At 41.3% G+C, this 18,162-nt stretch overlaps 1 protein-coding gene across 2 annotated transcripts; it reads left to right on the forward strand.

Annotated features, from left to right (window-relative positions):
* The first annotated feature begins 858 nt into the window (after positions 1-858).
* Positions 859-14,407, forward strand: tfap2e (transcription factor AP-2 epsilon). Of its 2 annotated transcripts, none has more exons than XM_087835282.1 (7): positions 859-999; positions 3,853-4,296; positions 6,059-6,113; positions 9,235-9,466; positions 11,815-11,933; positions 12,416-12,554; positions 13,316-14,407. In XM_087835282.1, the coding sequence occupies exons 1-7, from the start codon at positions 961-963 to the stop codon at positions 13,575-13,577; spliced, it is 1,290 nt and encodes a 429-aa protein (XP_087691408.1). In that variant the 5' UTR covers positions 859-960; the 3' UTR covers positions 13,578-14,407. The 2 variants fall into 2 exon arrangements, with proteins under 2 accessions (XP_087691408.1, XP_006794419.1); XM_006794356.3 differs by lacking the exon at positions 859-999 and adding an exon at positions 1,531-1,790.
* The last annotated feature ends 3,755 nt before the right edge of the window (positions 14,408-18,162 follow it).

Here is an 18,162-nt window from a genome sequence, read left to right on the forward strand (position 1 = left end):
GACAATTTTGTGCTGTAATTGCATCATAAATGAAATATGATGCAGGTCTGCATTATGAGGTTGGATTTGAGCATTTAAATTTCCTGTTCAAAGGTCATATTACTGCATTGGTTATTACATGAACTTTACTTAAAAATAATGCTCAATTTATATCGTTTGATTAGAATCTTGTAATTTAAGTATATCAAACGTTCAGTGTAATGCGAACTGGGCTGGTGTACATTTATACCAAGCATATTTTCCTTAACTATTTCACTGAACCGACATTCAGTCGGTTTCCACTAGATGGCGCAATGACACTTAAGGTGTGGTGAAGTTCTTGTTTACTAGCAAACTTCTTCCGTTATCCACATTTCCAGAGTTTTAGTTATTTCAGTTATTAGGCTGGTAATTAAATTATAGTGAAGCTATTAATAAAACAAAAATATGTGAAAAACCATCAGCACAGAGAACAAAGTGTTTAGTTATGACATCGTTTTACTGGACGCTGAAAGTCTTAAATCTGGCGCATATCAGTCATCTAGCAACAAGAATTAAATGCTGTAGCGGATGTTAGACTTACTCAGAAATGCGGGGAAAATTTATTTTTTTTGCGTTCTGGAATATTTCTAAATATTAAAGTGAATTTTTGATTAGGTTAATAATTTGTCAGGCCATCATCACCAATCAGCTATGTTTAACCCCTCCACCGCTGATCCTATGGTCCTCACACCAACCGTGACAAAAGTTTTCAGTTGCCCCCCTCCTCGACTCGTGTCACCTACCGCCCTCTTTTGTGTTTTTTCTAGCACCCCCCCTTCCTCACACCCGGCTCTATTCTCTGACTCATCCATACAAACTACTGCATCGTCTCTCAAAGTAACTCACTCCCCTCTGCACCTTCAGCCTGTCTCCTCTCTTCTCCTCTCCATCCATCTCTAACCCCTCAGCTGCAGCCAGACGTACAGCCCGAGCGCCATCATGCTCTGGAAATCCCGAACTAAAACTGACAACGCGCAGGTAAAGTTTTATCTTCATTGGTGGGCTCCGTGAGTCTGTTATGTTTTATATAGAAGCGCGTAAAAAGGTGCACACGTCTTTTTAAAATGTATTTATTTTTTATGTCAGAAGATAATTAAAGTCGGTTCAAACCGTGAAATACTCAATGTGTATTAAAAAAGTTGAAACTATTAAAATAATTTAGATTTTTAAACCATCCCTCTAAAATTTCGTGCGTAAAAAGACTAACTTTTTAACGTAGACGTTAAAAGAATCACGGGAGATGATTTCCTTGTTGAAAATGGGAATTTTTGAGGGATATTTACTACTAATAAAACCCATCTGGAGTCTTACTTCGTGCGTAAAGTCTGCATGATGCTATTTTAAAAGGCAACAATAAAGCTAACGGTACAATCAGCGTGAGGCAAAACAAGCAAGCGAAGGAATATATCTCTTTAAGAGAAGTGGCTCCTCTCGACCCCTCCCCTTATTCTGCCGGGTGCGCGCAAAACCTATAAGTAGTGCGCTCATGGAGAGGCTGCAGGACTCTGTGTTGTGTTGTACGCGCGTGTTCGTATCTGGCAGTTGCTTTTCATCTGCGCGTAAAGAGCTCCGGCAGACAGAGAGATAAGGAAAAGTAAATATCAGCACCTCTGAATTGAATGGACCTTTAATAAAGGCCTGGATTACATCTGGGAACATTTTTTGTGACACCTTATGAGCCGTGGGAAGCCTTCGACTCCTGTTGAATTTTAAATTTTGGGGATCTGTCCAGACTGGTCCAGATGTTAATCCACACCTATTCGGCTATGGTAAGTTAGACAGAGTCGTTCTGGGTTGGGTTTTTTTGAGTATTTTCAGGGCTGCTGGTGTCTGTTAGTCGTTACTGTAACACATATTTATAAGGATTTTGTTTTTTGCATAAGAAATGTCAGTAAACCTTATAGAAACCTGCGTAAAACAATTGCAGCTGGCGGTAAAACAAGTTAACAAAATTGGTATATTAAGATACAGAAAAAGACTTAAACAGTGCGTTGAATTCTTAACATCAGCTGTCAGCTTACAGAATAATAGTAATTTATGTTTATTGTTTTCTAAATCATATAAGATTTGTGGTTCAACCGTTGCTGTTAATTCGGTTTCCTGTAGAAGTGGTTCCAAAGAATCACAGATACTTCAAAAATTAGACTTTACTGACACTGCGCCGCGCATCTGTCCCAGAGATGCTCTTTGTCTGTCTGCACACGGTCACAGCAGCTGAGACAGTGACCATGAGGAGTCCACACGGTGGAAGGATGCTCATATTTTTCTGTGTTTTGCAGTTTTTTTATATAGAGAGAATTTGGGGAATAAAATTTGAAATGCACAAGTACGCACAATCAGTATGAGTAATTGTAGTACTGAATATCGACCTTGATCACAAATACGAAAGCCCATAATAATATTAATTTAAAGTTATTAGGTTGCATTTCTTTGAGAGATGATTTGAGTGGGTTTTAATGGCCTGGCAGCGGTCAGTCTCTCTGACATGTTTTATAGTTATGTACCAAAGCTGATCCCGGCTTACATTCTGTGCAGCCGGCCTCCGGGTTCTTCCAAGGATCTTAATAAAACGCATGGGGAACCATCCCTGAGCCACTGTGGTACCAGTCTCAGGAACAGTTTGCCTCAGGGAATGGTGGACTGCACCTCAGTGGAGATTTAAAAAAAATAAAGAAAAAAGAAAGAAGAAGAAGAAACCTGAAGACATAATTATTTTCACTTTTACTTAAGGTGTCTTCTCATTTGTGGCCCATCAGTTACCTTATAATCTTACATTTCTTCTCTTTCTTTATTTTTTCTTTATTATTTATGACTCTCTTTTGTTGACATTTTCGATATTTACAGTGTATTTTTTAATAAAAAAAAAAAGAATTTTGCTGTTTGTTGTTATAAAACTTTTGCAAATATCTGTTTGTCTGTTAATTGTTTTGCCCATTCTTTCCTTGTTGCCGAAATGCACTTTTTCATTCATCTGTGGGCGAAAGGCGGTGCACGAATGAAGCTGTGCCGGGCTGACCGATATCTGCTTTTAAGGCGGCATTTTTGGCAGGGAGATAATGGACATTGTTTCCACCACAACAGCATCGATCAGGTTGACCCAGCTTTGAGAAAAAAATCAAATTTCACCGGGATGTGTGTGTGTGTGAGCCCAAATGTAGGCTAGTGGACTACATGTTTGCACACACACACACACACACACACACACACACACACACACACACACACACACAGCGTGAACATACTGGCATCTCTTTTAATAAGAGAGGTCAAACTTGTGAAGTCACGTTGAATTATCGTTTGGTTTCGCGCGCCTTGCCAGCCTGAATGAACCCCTCTTTTGCTTTAATTTTCACTCGTGGGGTCAGTTTGTGTTTGTTGACGCAGTCCCTGATTATTTACAGATGGAGCCTCCTCCCGGAGCGACGTGCTGCTATTGTTATTGTTGCTGTGCGTTACCTGTCCTTTGTGCAGTTCCTTGGTGGCAGTGACCTTTCTGACACTTTTCAGCAGCGACGCCAAGGGCGTCTTCTGCCACGGCGCATCACTTCAAGCGCAGCTGCTATTTCCATCCGTCCCTAATGAAATGGAAATATTTATTTATGGATTCACGACTTTTATTTTTGACACATTAAAACTTTTTTTCATATTTTAATTTTGCGTTTTTGTGACTTATTTGTTTCTTTTATTTTTCCTTTTTAAAATCTCGATTCTTTTATGGAAATAACGCTTTGGTTTAAAATATTTTTTTTGCTCTGAGCTCAATGTTTTTAACCCTGAAACTCTGAGCACGTTGAGCTCCTGATATGAAACAAACTTTCTGATTCTCTGCAGGACCGCGCAGACGGACTTAGCGGCTCTTCGCCGAGCGGGCGCCTTTCCCAGCTGTCCTCCCTGAACCAAGCCGCCTACTCCTCGGCTCCCCCGCTCTGCCACACTCCGGCCTCAGACTTCCAGCCTCCCTACTTTCCACCCCCCTATCCACAGTCTTCACTGCCATACTCTCAGAGCCAGGACTCTGCTTATTCCCACCTGTCAGACCCCTACCCCTCCATCAACTCCATCCATCAGCACCAGCAAGCAGCGTGGCACTCGCAGAGGTCGCGCTCCGAGGAAGGGGGGCTACTATCACAGTCTCACCGGGCTTTGAGCCTGGACCCCCGTCGGGAGTATCCAGCTGTCCCGCGGCTGCTGCACGGTCTCGGGGAAGGGGCTGCAGCTCTCGGAGACGGTCCTCTCGGGATGCACCTGGGACACCACGGCCTGGATGATCTTCAGGTGACTTTTTTTGTTTTTCCGCTTGTGTTGCGTTGGCACTGCTGCTCGAGAAGTCCGTGCGTAAAAGTCAATCGGCACAAGATAAAGACGCATGCATTCTTTCTTAAAACGCTCTTATTTGTTGTGCTTCAATAATTATCCTTTATGATAATGAAATATTATAAAAATTAGCGTATGTAAATAAATACTACTAAATTCTACTAAATTCTAGAAAACGCGCAGTGCGGCGAAAAGGCCTCAGGGCAATTTATCTTTAATTCCAAATAAGAGTTTATAAAGATGCAGGCCACACTAAAACATCTACATAAAAAGCGAAACGTGTAATTAACAACTCTGGTAATTAATTTTAAATTATTTTTTATGTTATTTATTTGTCTTTTTATTTTTTTAAACACCTTCAGAGCTGCAGTTTTATATTTTTCCCTAAAAACTGATACTTTAATTTTAGCGTCGGACACCGAAACAGCAAAGGAAACAGCAGCACGCTGATTTCTCAAGACAAGAAAAAAAAATAGTCTTTAAATTTCTAAATCTCTACATCTTACAGTTGTCTGTTTTCCTGCTTTATCCGTTTGTGCTGGACATGATCAATAACGACATGTCTTACATGGTTTTTTATATCAGTTAATGTTTCAGTTTTCAGTTTTCTTACTTGAAATCTTTTTGTATATAAGTTTTTTTTCTAAGCTTTTTTTTAATGGATTATCCACAATAAAAACGATACCCTAAAATATGAATATAAAAAACTGCATTCCTTAAATGAATGATAGCAATTTGGCCTCACTCCATTTTATTATCCACTCCCGCATTATCCTCCGTCTCGCGCAGACACAAAGTGATTCTGCAGCCTTTTTGCCTTCTGCAGGTTTTTAGGGGGAGAAGAATAGTTTCTATGGTTTATTGAGCAGTCAGCTTCCCTGCAGCAGGTGCAGCTGCAGACGCTGTTTGTTGCCTCCTCGCAGAAGAAAAAAAAAAACACACACACACACAGACACACACACACACCGAGACCAATTGATCTGCACGGTCATTAATAGAAAAGAAACGTCTGAGAGGAGCGCTGGGCGAGGAGTCAACCCGGGCATGTTGCTGTTAAACGCTCCCACTTGACAGGGACTTTTATTTGATTAATGGATTATATCCTCCGCGTTTGAACCCTCTCATAGTGTCAGCACAAAGGAGGCAACATGAGACTCGGGCCCTGCAACATGATTTTACTTTCAATCAGAGAAAACTTCAAATGTTTCTAATTTAGTCTTTGAATCGCTGAGCCACACTTCACTTATCAGTAAATCGCATTTTCTTATGATTTAAAAAGATAGATTTATTTATTTTTACCTAACACATATTATGCAGATGTATTAATGATTTTTATGTTGCTTTATGTTGCTTTTTCTGTCCAAAAAACAGCCTTTGTTCCAAACGTTTTATTGCTTTAGGCTTAAAAGAATTGAAATGAAGTGACATGTCTTCTTTTTGATTAAAAAGCAATGTAAACTGCTTTGTGCGTCACAACTTCAACTCATTTACTTTCTCTGTTGCACAAAGCAACTTGCACTAAATCAAATTTGCTTTTATTATTTACTTGGATATTGATGGTGCTCATATGTGCTGTGAGGGGAAAGTAAATGTTGGACCTTCCATCTTGCTTTGGCCTGAGAGAGACAAGCTGTATATCTCTGTGTGTGTCTCTGTGTGTGAGTGTGTGGTGGCTCTGAGGCCGGTGGATAAATGATAGTGACTGTCTGTCTGTCTGACACAGGGAATGGAGGAAGGATCAGCCTTGGGCATCCTCGACCACTCTGTCATTAAAAAAGGTAAGAGGTAGAAGAGCTGCGTGTGTGTCTGTGTGTGCACGTGTATGTGTGTGTGTGTGTGTCAGAGAGCAAGAGAGAAAAGATCAATTGTGTATGTGTGCATTTGTGTCTAAGTGTGCACCTATATAATTGTGCCATACACGCTGAAGGGGATTTTGTGTTTAGGGGCACTCCAACACCAGCTTCTCTCACTCTCTTGCACTCTCTCTCTCTTACACACACACACACGCACACATGAACACACACTCTCACACACACTATAAATAATTCTGTTTTGCTATTTCATTTGAAGTCAAGAAGTCCTCTAATACTCAGCTGCAGACTTCACCCCAAAGGCACACATTCTTAATGAACTGTTCATGGTCATATGAGAGTGTGTACGTGTGTGTGTCTGTGTGTGTGTGTGTGTGTTAGACTTAGAGTGAGGAGCAGAGAGAAGTGGGGCAAGGAAGAAAAGGGAGGGGAACATGATAAAAGAGGAGTTGTGGGGAAATTTGCAGAGTATGATCACACTAATATTACCGACTCCAAGTGGCAGAAGACACAGGGGCGCGATTAGAAAATTCATGTTGGATTTGTAGCTGGTGTCGAGCGCGATGCTTTGAAAACAGATAGACGCCCTGCTCAGGTGCATTTCTTTAAAAAGGGAGGTTTTGCACAAAAACAGGCTAAAGATGGCACCCGCTGCGTTATGAAATGACTGACAGAATAAGAGAAATAACACTTAAGCAACGTTGGTTCTTTGTTGTATTTATTTAGAACGAGAAAAACTTCCAATTTAAACATGCATGCACAATAAAAAACAAAAACAAAACAAAAACATTCTGTGCTTCTTTTACTGCACAAAACCGTAAGAATCCTAACTGGTCTGGCCGTCCACACCTTAAAGTTTCCCCTGAAACTGCCGCTTGATTCGGTGTAATTTGCCAAATCAAGCCCTGGGAGCGGCGTTACACATTTCTGGTTTCATTCAGACTCCCTGAATCTCTCTGCTGCAGTCATCTGATGAAGTGACAGTGATTCCACTTGTTTGCCAAACGCTTAGAATTGATCAATTACCGCAGCGAGACTCTCCACGGCGAGCACTCGCAGCAGATAGCAGAGCAAACCTAGAGCCCTCATGAATAAGAAAATCCATGAGGGAGAAAAAATGAGATAGAGTATAAGGGGGGAAGAAGACAAGCAAGGAGGGAGAAGGGGGGGGGGGGGTACGACAAGTGGGAGGCACACGAAAGAGTCAAGCAAGAGAGTGAAAGATGATAAGAGAAAAGAGAGGGAGGGGCAGGGAGATGACAAAGGAGGGGAGCTTTGGAGAAAAACTCTGCTGCTCTGCGGCCTCGTCGCCTGGTTAATCGGCTCGTTGTGAATGAGGCGATTTTAGAGATTGTGTGCAGTTTGGGGGGAATCTGCGCTGCACAGTGGGGAGTTGCAAAGAGGCCACCCGCCGTTGCGCACCCTCTCAGTGCAACGAGGGAGCTGGCACGCCAGCGTTAGTGCAGTTTTACAGACAATGTTTCTTTCAAAAGACTGAAAGGAGAAGAGAGATTGCAGAGCCATGAGGCATGGAACGACCACAGGAAGTGAGGCTGAGGGAATTATTATTACATGAGTTAAATAAGTCCTCAACTTCAACCTTCAACTAAAAGATCTGATTCTCTCACATGAAAGAGACGTACGTGCAGATTGATTCAAGGTTTCTTTAACCAGAGATTCTTTTGGATTTCTAAGATCTTTGATTGTTTCATTTTATTCCTTAACCTTCAAAATTTTGAGTCCTCATCATTGAGGACAGCTAAGCCTAACACTGTGTGCTATCGGAGTACGCCTTCTTCTTCTTCTCCTTCGGATGTTCCCTTCAGCGATTGCCTGCTTGATTTGCTTCCATCTCAGGCTTAGGATTTAAAGTTTCTCGTCATCATCATCATCGGTGATACTCAGACTAGAGATTTAACTGTGTGTATCTCACCTTAAAGGACTGGATGTCCTAAATTAAAATAAATAAAATAAAACAACATACTTTGGTCGCTTAAAGCGCTCATCACAAACCACATAATCCCCATTTTGAGACTATCCAGGGACCTTTATAGCCTGTCAGACCTTATTTCGCTCTCTCTGTCTTCATTTCCTGTCCTCTCTCTACCGTTAACTCTATATAAACATGTCTATCTCTCTCACATCGCTTCACTAAATCCCAACAGTTTGAGTTTTTTGTTGATTTTGCATGCACAACATTGCAGTGAAGGAGGATGGAAATATGTCTGTGCTGCTTATATTCAAATTTAAAAGCAAAATAATTCGCCAAAGACAGTCTCTTCATAACTCTGGATGACATGTAGTTAGCAGTTTTTATTACTGTGCACATAAATCGTTTCTAAAGGAGCATGCTGATGTTTTAAAAGTCATTTGGCCACAGTGTGTGAATACGGAGAAAACTGAATCTGCGGCAGGAGGCGAAAATTATAGACATATAAATCTGAAAACACTAAAGATTAAAGCACAATGAGAACACATTAAACAGACGAGGAGCAGATCTAAGGACTCTTTGTATCCTTCCAAGGAAATGCAGTCTTAAAGCAAATCGTCTGACTTCCTTCACTCTTCTCAATTCAGAGGATTTCTGCTCAAGTAGAAAGTAATTTCATCATCGCCCAACATAAACATTGGAGAAAGCAAAATCTGCCCCTGCCCTTGCTGCTCAGGTAGCAACAGGTACACTGAGTGTTACACCTGAGTAGCCTTCGATTGCTGACTCTGGCCAGTCACCTGAAGGTTTCTCTGTGTAACTTCTTAGCTCGATTTAAAATAGTTAAGTGCAAATTGAGCTCTTCGAGGTGTGAAGCGAAGCTATTTAAGAATGCGCAGTTAAAATGCAACCACCTGCAGCTTAAGGAACAGAATCAACAAGCAGCGCTCCAGAATTAGAGCTGTCGACGCAGGGGAGAACATTGCACTGAATAGATTAATCAGGAGGGGAGGAGCACGCTGTCACACAGTCATTCACACAACACAATCGTCGCCACACATGACATATGTTAAGATTGATGATCTGTATCCTTTTATCCCTCCTCATCCAGTCTTTGTCGCTTTAATAATCACCTTTCATCCCCCTTTTGCCCCACAGTTCCCATCCCGTCCAAGCTGAACGGCTCGTCCCTGTCCGCCTTGTCCATCGGTAAGGAGGGTCTCGGAGTGGGGTGCGTCTCCAACCCGGCAGAGGTCTTCTGTTCAGTCCCGGGTCGCCTGTCGCTGCTCAGCTCCACCTCCAAGTACAAGGTGACAGTTGGGGAGGTGCAGCGACGCCTCTCCCCACCTGAGTGCCTCAACGCTTCTCTGCTGGGAGGAGTCCTCCGCAGGTGAGAAGCAGACGGGGAACGAGAGGGTGCGACTTAGATGTAAAGATGTTTTTATTTAGTTGGGCTTTAAAGATTAAAGCACAAGAAAAATACAAACCTTTTCTTTTTTTAATGAACGGAAAAATGCTAACTTGTACCTCATTAGGAGCCAAAAATGCGGTAAAACGGAGCAGTCCTCAGCAGGAGCATCTGTTACTGGTTGAACTGGTTGAATTTGATCTTCTGTAACAGGGATGTCACACTAATTTTACATCATGGGCTACATGAAACCCAGTTTGATCTTAAGTAAGGGGTCAGACCAGTGAAACTCTTCTTTCTGTCAGTGTAAAGAAGTTTAACTACACATTTAATCCCAGAGATAAGAAGCTCCGACAGCCCGACTCTTTTGACTTAATTTGTAAGAAATTAATATGTAAAATTGCAGAAAAGATTTTGGAGTCCAAGACTGTTAGGTAATTATAAAACAGAAAGTTTTTGTTAATTCACAGAAAATGTAAAAAAATAAAAATAAAAAATCTGTATATAATTATAAATTTCTGTATTTGACGGTGAAAAAACAGGAACTATTCTGTCATTTAAATGTTTATAATTAATTCATTTCTTTGGTATAGTATGAATGTCCATGGAGGAGATGTTCATCTGTAGGAAAAAGCTCTAAAACATGATACAAGATACAGTTTAAAGTCCAAAATATTTGCCCTTCTCTAAATTTTCATGGGCTGCCCTTTGTGCTTTCTGGACCCATTCTCGCCCCTGGGCCTTATGTTTGATACCCCTACTATATAATACGTTTTACCTACTAGGTGCTGCTTTATGACACAACACAAAGGAGGAAAATGCACATGTGACTTGTTTATCTTCTTCAGAGAGGTATAAAAAACCAAACAATAACCAGGATTTATGGGAAATGTAGTCTAGAAACACAACAGCACAAGAAAACTACACAGGAACTACATTTTCCGTATTTTTGACCTTTGAATGTGGGATCAAGTTACCACTCCAGTCAGGCTCCTGGTAGAAACTTCTTTTATTATCAAATAGAGGAGAAATAATAAACGAGGACCGACAATGACCATGATATTTAAAAATGAAATATTTATATGATGGCAATAATAAACAGAGTCTAATAATGTTTAATATTATGATATTATGAATTATGAATCACGCAGCTGTCATTTCAGTTCTCTCTTCTGCACTTCATTAATATCTCTATTGTGAATTCTTGTTGGCCACATTAATCATGTCGCGTTAGTTATTGTAACGGTCTCACTCTTTACAATACACGCCATACATTAGGACGTTTCTGCTTTCAGCTTTTCAGAATAAGATTGATTTTAGTCTAACTACAGGACCAGCGCCGAGGACCCAAAATGGGTCATGAGACTAAATCACAAGAGAAGCAATGCGGATTAATGAACTACGGCCTCGGGGCGAGAGAACAACTTCGTGATTTGAGTTGCAGGCTGAAATACTTTGAGAGGACATAATTAAAAGATCTAAAGGGCCGTAAAAACCCAGCGCCTCCCCTGCAGAGAGATACAGATACCCCAGTGATAACAATACATCACTGCCTATCACTTTGAGGTACCTCTGCTTAATCCACTTTATGCTTTTGCAGATTATGAAATGAACCCTATTCCAATGATTTGGTACCTGGTTACTTTGGAAATTGGTGCAGTGTTGCAGATTTTTTAAGATATTTGTTTTATTCTGTATGTTTGTTATGATTTGGTTCATTTTTATCTCCTGTAAGAAATGAATATGTTAACGTGTAAAACATTACAGTTTGTAAAGTGGCTTAAACTCGCATATGATGCATAAATCAGTCCCTATTTCATATTAATATGAAATGTAGAAATATTTAAGGGATTTTTTTTGATAACACTGCCTTACTATGCTTCTCCTAAAGTAGGATTTTTAATGCAGAATATCTTTTTACACTGTAGAATTACTTATTTCATATACTACCCATCATCTACCTTAAATTTAAAGGTTATTGCAAAGAAAATCGTATGTGTCTCCAAACATAAAGTCTATATGAATTATGTGATTGAGGTCTGAAGAGCTTTAATAAATCAACAATGAGCAGGATTCATTGGCTTTAGATTTTACTCGAATATAAAGAGGCAAAGCAGAAAAACATGGAGAAGAATACTGGATAGTATCGGAGCTGACAGGGAACATAGGGAGAGTTTAGCTTCGTGCACACACACACGTACAGAGGGCCACACAGAAGCACGCCACAACAAAAGTCATAAAGACAAACACACTCGCACGCACGCACACACACAAATACACAAGAAGCATCTCCTAAAACTGCTCCCTCTGTTTCCCTGTCCCCCCCTCAGGGCGAAGTCAAAGAATGGTGGCCGCTGTCTGAGAGAGCGTCTGGAGAAGATTGGCCTCAACCTGCCCGCCGGGCGACGCAAGGCAGCCAACGTCACTCTGCTAACATCTCTAGTGGAGGGTAGGAAAAACACACATACAAACACACACACACATATATACACAGAGGCACGTACACATATACAGTGACCTGCATACATCCTGACAGATAGAGACACATATTCACACAGAAAAATCCCTGCGTGAGCACACATGAATAAACAGCCACAGCATGGATGGCTGCATGCGTGCGCGCGAGTGCACGCACATACACACACACACAAACACACACACACAGACATGGAGGGTGTCCTTTAAAAAACTGCAGCTGTAGCCAGAGAGCAGTGAACTGTTTGAGTGGTGAAAGTGAGCGAAGTGGTTAGTGAGTTTATCTTGACCTGACCCGAACAGTCAGTTGTGTATATTTAAAAGTCTTTATCTGGATAATTACTTGATTTAAACTAAACTGAAGCCCTGAACGTGAAAAAAAACCCCCCATAAATCCATGTGAAAATTTCAGCTCGAGCTTCTTTTTAATCCAAACTCCCTCTTCTCCCCGTCCAGGTGAGGCCGTCCATCTGGCGCGGGATTTCGGTTACGTGTGTGAAACAGAGTTCCCAGCCAGAGCCACGGCCGAGTATCTGTGCAGGCAGAGCGAGCCGGACCAGCTCCCAACGCGACGCAGCATGCTGCTCGCCACCAAGTGAGTGGCTGGTCTCTTCTTCTGCTCATTTCACTCTTGAGTTAATCTTGCATGAAATAGCTTTTAAAGCGTGAGGCTGGTGATATTCAGCGTTTCTTCTTGCTTTCAACTAGTCTCGTACAAAAACCAGCGCCATTCTGTTTCTCAGAAGTGGTCAGACATGAACATTTAAAAAGTTAGTTTGTGTGTTGTTTGTGGAAGAATGATGAGATCATTATAGTTGCCATTTAAAGAGAACTCCTGTTAGATACGAAGGTCTAACAGATCACAGTCGAATGCTTCTAAATGCAGTCAATTTATCACATTAAATGAATTTTAAATAAACTCTTTATTTTACTGGGTCTTAGTTTAGCCCCTTAGTTCATCCTCTCTCTGTTTTACTTCTATTCAAGTTGTCTTTCTTCTGATTGGCTGCCCTGAAATTACCATATCAGGGCTATTCCCTCTCAATGACATCATCGTGAGCCAATAGTTGAAAAAAATGCCTGAAACTGATCATTTGGAGCACTCTGAAGCCTTTAGACTGATGGCCATTAATTTGACCATATTTAAGATAAAGATACCCGGATGTAAAGGTGTGAATGCATAAAAGAAAATACAGAAAAGAATAACAAGTTTTTTAAAAAACATTTTAACAAACGTTCTGCATTTTTTAAAATGCCGTGTGTTTGTGAGAAATGTGTGTGTGTATGAGTGTGTTTGGTGTTTGTGTCGGTGGACTGGTGTGGACGACACTGACGGCTGATCTTGTTTCTTCTCAGGGAAATCTGTAAAGAGTTTGTGGACCTCATGTCCCAGGACCGCTCCCCGCTCGGTGCCAGTCGACCCACCCCCTGCCTGGAGCCGGGCGTCCAGGGAAGCCTCACCCACTTCAGCCTGCTCACCCACGGCTTCGGTACACCCGCCATCTGCGCCGCACTCTCCGCCTTCCAGAGCTACCTGATGGAGGCGATCAAATTGCTGGACAAAGGAGAGGGTGGAGGGAAGAGCCACCACGACAAGGAGATGAAGCACCGCAAATAGAGGGAGGGGAACACACGTGTGGATGAATGCATGGATGGATGAGAGGCAGAAGGGAAGAGAAAAGAGGGAGAAAAGACTTGACTGACACCCTCTGCATCTTTACCTTTGCCCTCAGGATACAAACTGAGACTTTTACCTCCTCGAAACCTCTATAGCCCCTCCCCTCTCACTGAGGAGGCGGGGCTTATGATGATATCTGTACTGTAATGTGTGTCCACAGCCACCTCGCTCAAAATGACGCATGGACCTCTCTTCTCAGTAGCTGGTTGGTGTCACGATGGCGTCTTTTCAGGATGAGTTTCCACTTATGGCAGTATGCTTTTGGTTATTTCCCCCTGCCTTTTATTTACTTTGGTAAACATGCCACTATTATGTGTGTGTTAGAAGCCCCCGCTGTCATCACACACACACACACACACACACACACACACACACACACACAAAGAAAGTTTGAACTGAACTCATCTGGGAAGCGCCATAAGCCATATCCGAGACAAAAACCTGCTCTTTGCCCCTCTCTGGAACTTTGGAAGCCTTTTTGATCCATCCGATTGGACAAACCCAGCTTCCATTTGTAGTCCTTCATGGTGGGTGGTCATGGGAAATCGAGTTCTCTGGATTCTCTAGCAGCAAGGGTGAAGGAAGGCACGAGAGGCAGCTAAAGAAGATTTGTTTTCTTTTATTTTGAAGTACTGCGTGTTGGTAACTTAAGAAAATAACACAAATCATTTTGTACTTTCTGTGTATGTTTATTATTAATGTTATTACTGTTGTTATTATTATTGTATTACAGCATAAATGTAATATATTATTAAAGAATTAAGAACTGAGTGGTGGAGTTTCTCGTTTTTGATACAGTATAAAACAACAACAGGACCTTGAGGTGCAGCTGAATGGTGCTGGCCACTGCTTTTATTTGCCTTGATTGTAAATCTCTGTGCCTTTTATTGTTATTGATCCCCATGGGCAAAGTTCCAACAGAAATGGCATAGCAAGGACTGCATCCAACACCTAAAGCTGCAGTAGGCAAAAATCTGCACGAGGCACAATAAATCCTAAATTTGAGGAAGAAACAAAGAAAAAAACCCAGCCTGGCTCCTCTACCTCCCACCAGATGAGCACAGGGACAATGTATGTGATTTATAAGAGGTAACGCATAAGAGCATACTGACTCCTGGCTTCACGCATGACTTAGACCCTGCTCTCAGAGGTGAAAGTCTTCAGAGTGTCAAACCAAATTGGCTAAAATCTTCAGTTACAGGCCGGTTTTTCTAAAGCTTGAAAGCCGAGCCCAGAGGAGATGCAGGAGTCTACTTCAGTCTCAGAAAAAAATGTCACAAAGCAATCACCCCGAGCCCAAAGTGACGCCGTTAGGACCAAAAGCCCAAACCCAAAAGAAAAGTTGCATTTACATTATTAAACAGAAAATCAGTAGATGTCAGGATCAGTCTGATAAATTTCAACAGCAGCCAGATACTGCTAAAAAAAAAAAAAAAGAAAGAAAATGAAAGGAAAACATTTTAATCAGAGCATCAAGTCAGTAAATATTCTGGGATATTGATGTGGTCAGCTAAGTAGCAGAGGGGATTGTTAATCAGTTTTAGCTGCTTCGGTGTTAATGAAATTAAAAACAGGTGCACTTGAGGGCCAACAATTAGACAACCCCCAAAACAGTGGCTAGGGGTCAGCGTACCTACTGGTAGCACGAGGCGATACTTGGACCCTACAGAGTGTGGGTTAGGTAATCTGGCTCCTCTGGGATGGCACATAAATAGAGGTCATTTCCACAAGGTTAGCTGTGTCTCACCACAGTCTCACAGTTACCCAAGAGAGCTGGAGAGGGGAGGAAAATGTTAACCCATTAGCAGCACCGGAATCTGCTCCTTTGTCCAAAGAGGAAAATGATGAGCACTGCACCTGTTTTCCTCCCCTCACCTTCAACCGGTCTCAAAAGATAGCTGCCCCTCCCTGTGCCTGGTTCTGCCAGGTTTTTCTTCCTGTTAAAAGGGAGTTTTTCCTTCCCACTCTTGCCAAGTGCTTGCTCAAAGGGGGTTGTTTAATTGTTGGGATTTTCTTTGTATTAATTTCGGGTTTATACTTTACAAGTGCCTTCCGGCAGCTGTTGTTGTGATTTGGCACAAAATAAACAAAATTGAATTGAATCGATTTGAATTGCCAGACCTAAAAAATGGCCTCCAGCAGCACTGTTGTGACTGTCTCTGACCATTATTATTATTATTATTATTATTATTATTATTATTATTATTATTATTATTATTATTATTATTAAAAGCCAGAGAGAGCTTTTGGTTAGTGAAGCCATGTTTTAAATCCTTGAGCTGAACCCTCAAAACTTTTGTTCTAAAACCACATCCTGGATCGTTTTCCTTTCTGATTCTAAAAATGACAGTAATTTCCAAAATAAATGTCTTTTTTTTTTTCAATTGTACATGTACATAATCTCCTAAATGAGAATATAAACTAATCGAAAAATTGTTTACTGAGATCACAGAGAGAGGAAGCCAAAGACCGTTCCAACAAAAAGACTTCCAAGCCTTTCAAGAGGATTCAGCCTCTGGTGGAGGTTCAATAAAATTCAGATTTAAGGCACTTATACCTTGGAATAACTATCGGACCTGGAAGCTATGTCCATCTTTTATACTTTCTATGGCTCGCCAAAGGCCCAAAAAACGTCAGTGACCCTCCTTTGCATGCAGGCCTCCATCAGAGGCCCCTGTGGAGACAGCAGTGTCACAGCTGCAGCCCTGAGCGCTGTACCTGGGAGTAGTACGACCTCCAGCGCCCAACTAGGCACACCTCAGCTCCCCCTCAACCCATCTGTCTGCTCCACGCGTCTCTCACAGACCACCTCTCACCGCTCATGCTCAGTCCTTCACTTTATTTAACCAGGATGAGACGCTAAGCACAATTACTGCTTTCCAGGGAACGCACACATACATGTCGCCTGCTCATACATTCTCAAACATCTCTACCTGCCGTATCTCCCCTTCTCTCCTCCCATCTCATTACCCTCTTGTGTGAGCGCCCTCACCCCTCCCACCCCATCCCTTCATCTCCGTCTCTGTAACCTAACTCCCCCCCCCCCCCCCGCCCCCCCCCAACACCACGCCTTTTCTCTCCCTCTATCTGACACTCAGCAGGGCCGCTCTCCATCTCTCTCTGTGCCTCCAGGCAAACATATGCTGCTCTTCCCGTCAGATTCCGGTGTGTTTGAGAGAGGAGGGATTGTTTAATGTTTATTAATCACCTGTCTGTGGCGGAGAGAGGAGATGGGATGATGGAGCCACACACACGCTGCCTCTCCCTCTCTCATACACATGGGTTTACAGTCGCTCTAACACACACTAGCTCAGCTGTGAGGTTGGCCTGGTTTTCTTATTTCCAGCTGCATGCAAGTGTGCTCGTTTACTGTAATGCTTCTGATACGCAGACAAAACCGATGAACACTTTTTTATGAGTTTCAGCTTCTTGTTAGTGAATCACAAAGATTAATTTCTTTTATTTCCACTTAGATTTTTAGCAATAAAAGGATTTAAATTAGATATAAAAGGGTAAAAATAAACATATCCGGGGTTTAAAGTGTGGACCGTGGTCCAGTGGTGGCCCTCTAAACCATTTAATGCGGTCTGAACGCAAGCCTGAATACACTTGATTCATTCTCAGTTTATATTATACTTTTAATTACAGTTAGAAATCCATTTTTAATCTGTTTTTCTTTATATAAATTTGAGCTGTTTCACTTGATAAAGCCTTCTACTGTATTTTGTTGTCTCTAATTAGTTAAATGCATTTCATGATTTAGTTTTTCCTCATTGAGATATTTCTGTTGCCAAACTTTGCTGTTATTGAGCTATTCTTTAAGCTTTTATATTTAAGGCTGTGTTTGGGGGTTTGGCTACTGTAACAGAAATTCTCAAACTCTTGGTATAAATGAAGGATATTTTATACTTTTGCAGCGGCACAGAATGATCCAAGGATGTATTTCTCTTTAGTATTTTAGCCAAAAAAATAGAAAAAAGTATTTAAAAACTCAGCTGATGTCCAGAAAAGTAACCACTTCCTCAATACCGGTGAAAAACTAAAAACCAGGACAGTGAAGATAAATAACAACATAAACCACCGTCCTCTGAGCAGATAAACTCCTTTTTTTAGCCTTTCTAAAACACCATCTTTGAATATTTAGGGAGAGAAAAAACTGAGACGGAACAGACCAACATCGATCGGAAACTGTTTTAGTTATTGTAGCAAAAGTTTACAAGGTTCATCTACCTCTTTTTTTTCTTTGTGCCCCTCTTTAAAAAAAAAACAAACCCAAACTTTATCTAGTGTTCGGACCTTGATGTAGACTGGATTGGTTAAATTTAAGTCCTCTTATGGAAATTTATAGCTAACAAACTTCATAACTATTTTATACAAATGCACGAAATTCACTTTGGATGAGAATACTTCTCTTTAAAATTTGAAATGACAATCTCAGGGTGTATATATCAAACTGAACCAATCAGCCGTATGCAATCTTCTCTAATTTCAAGTGAGATTGTAGTTTATCATTTATTTGTACGTG

The sequence above is a fragment of the Neolamprologus brichardi genome, chromosome 22 (genome assembly GCF_056152115.1).
Source record: "Neolamprologus brichardi isolate AB-2024 chromosome 22, ASM5615211v1, whole genome shotgun sequence".
Lineage (NCBI taxonomy): Eukaryota > Metazoa > Chordata > Actinopteri > Cichliformes > Cichlidae > Neolamprologus > Neolamprologus brichardi.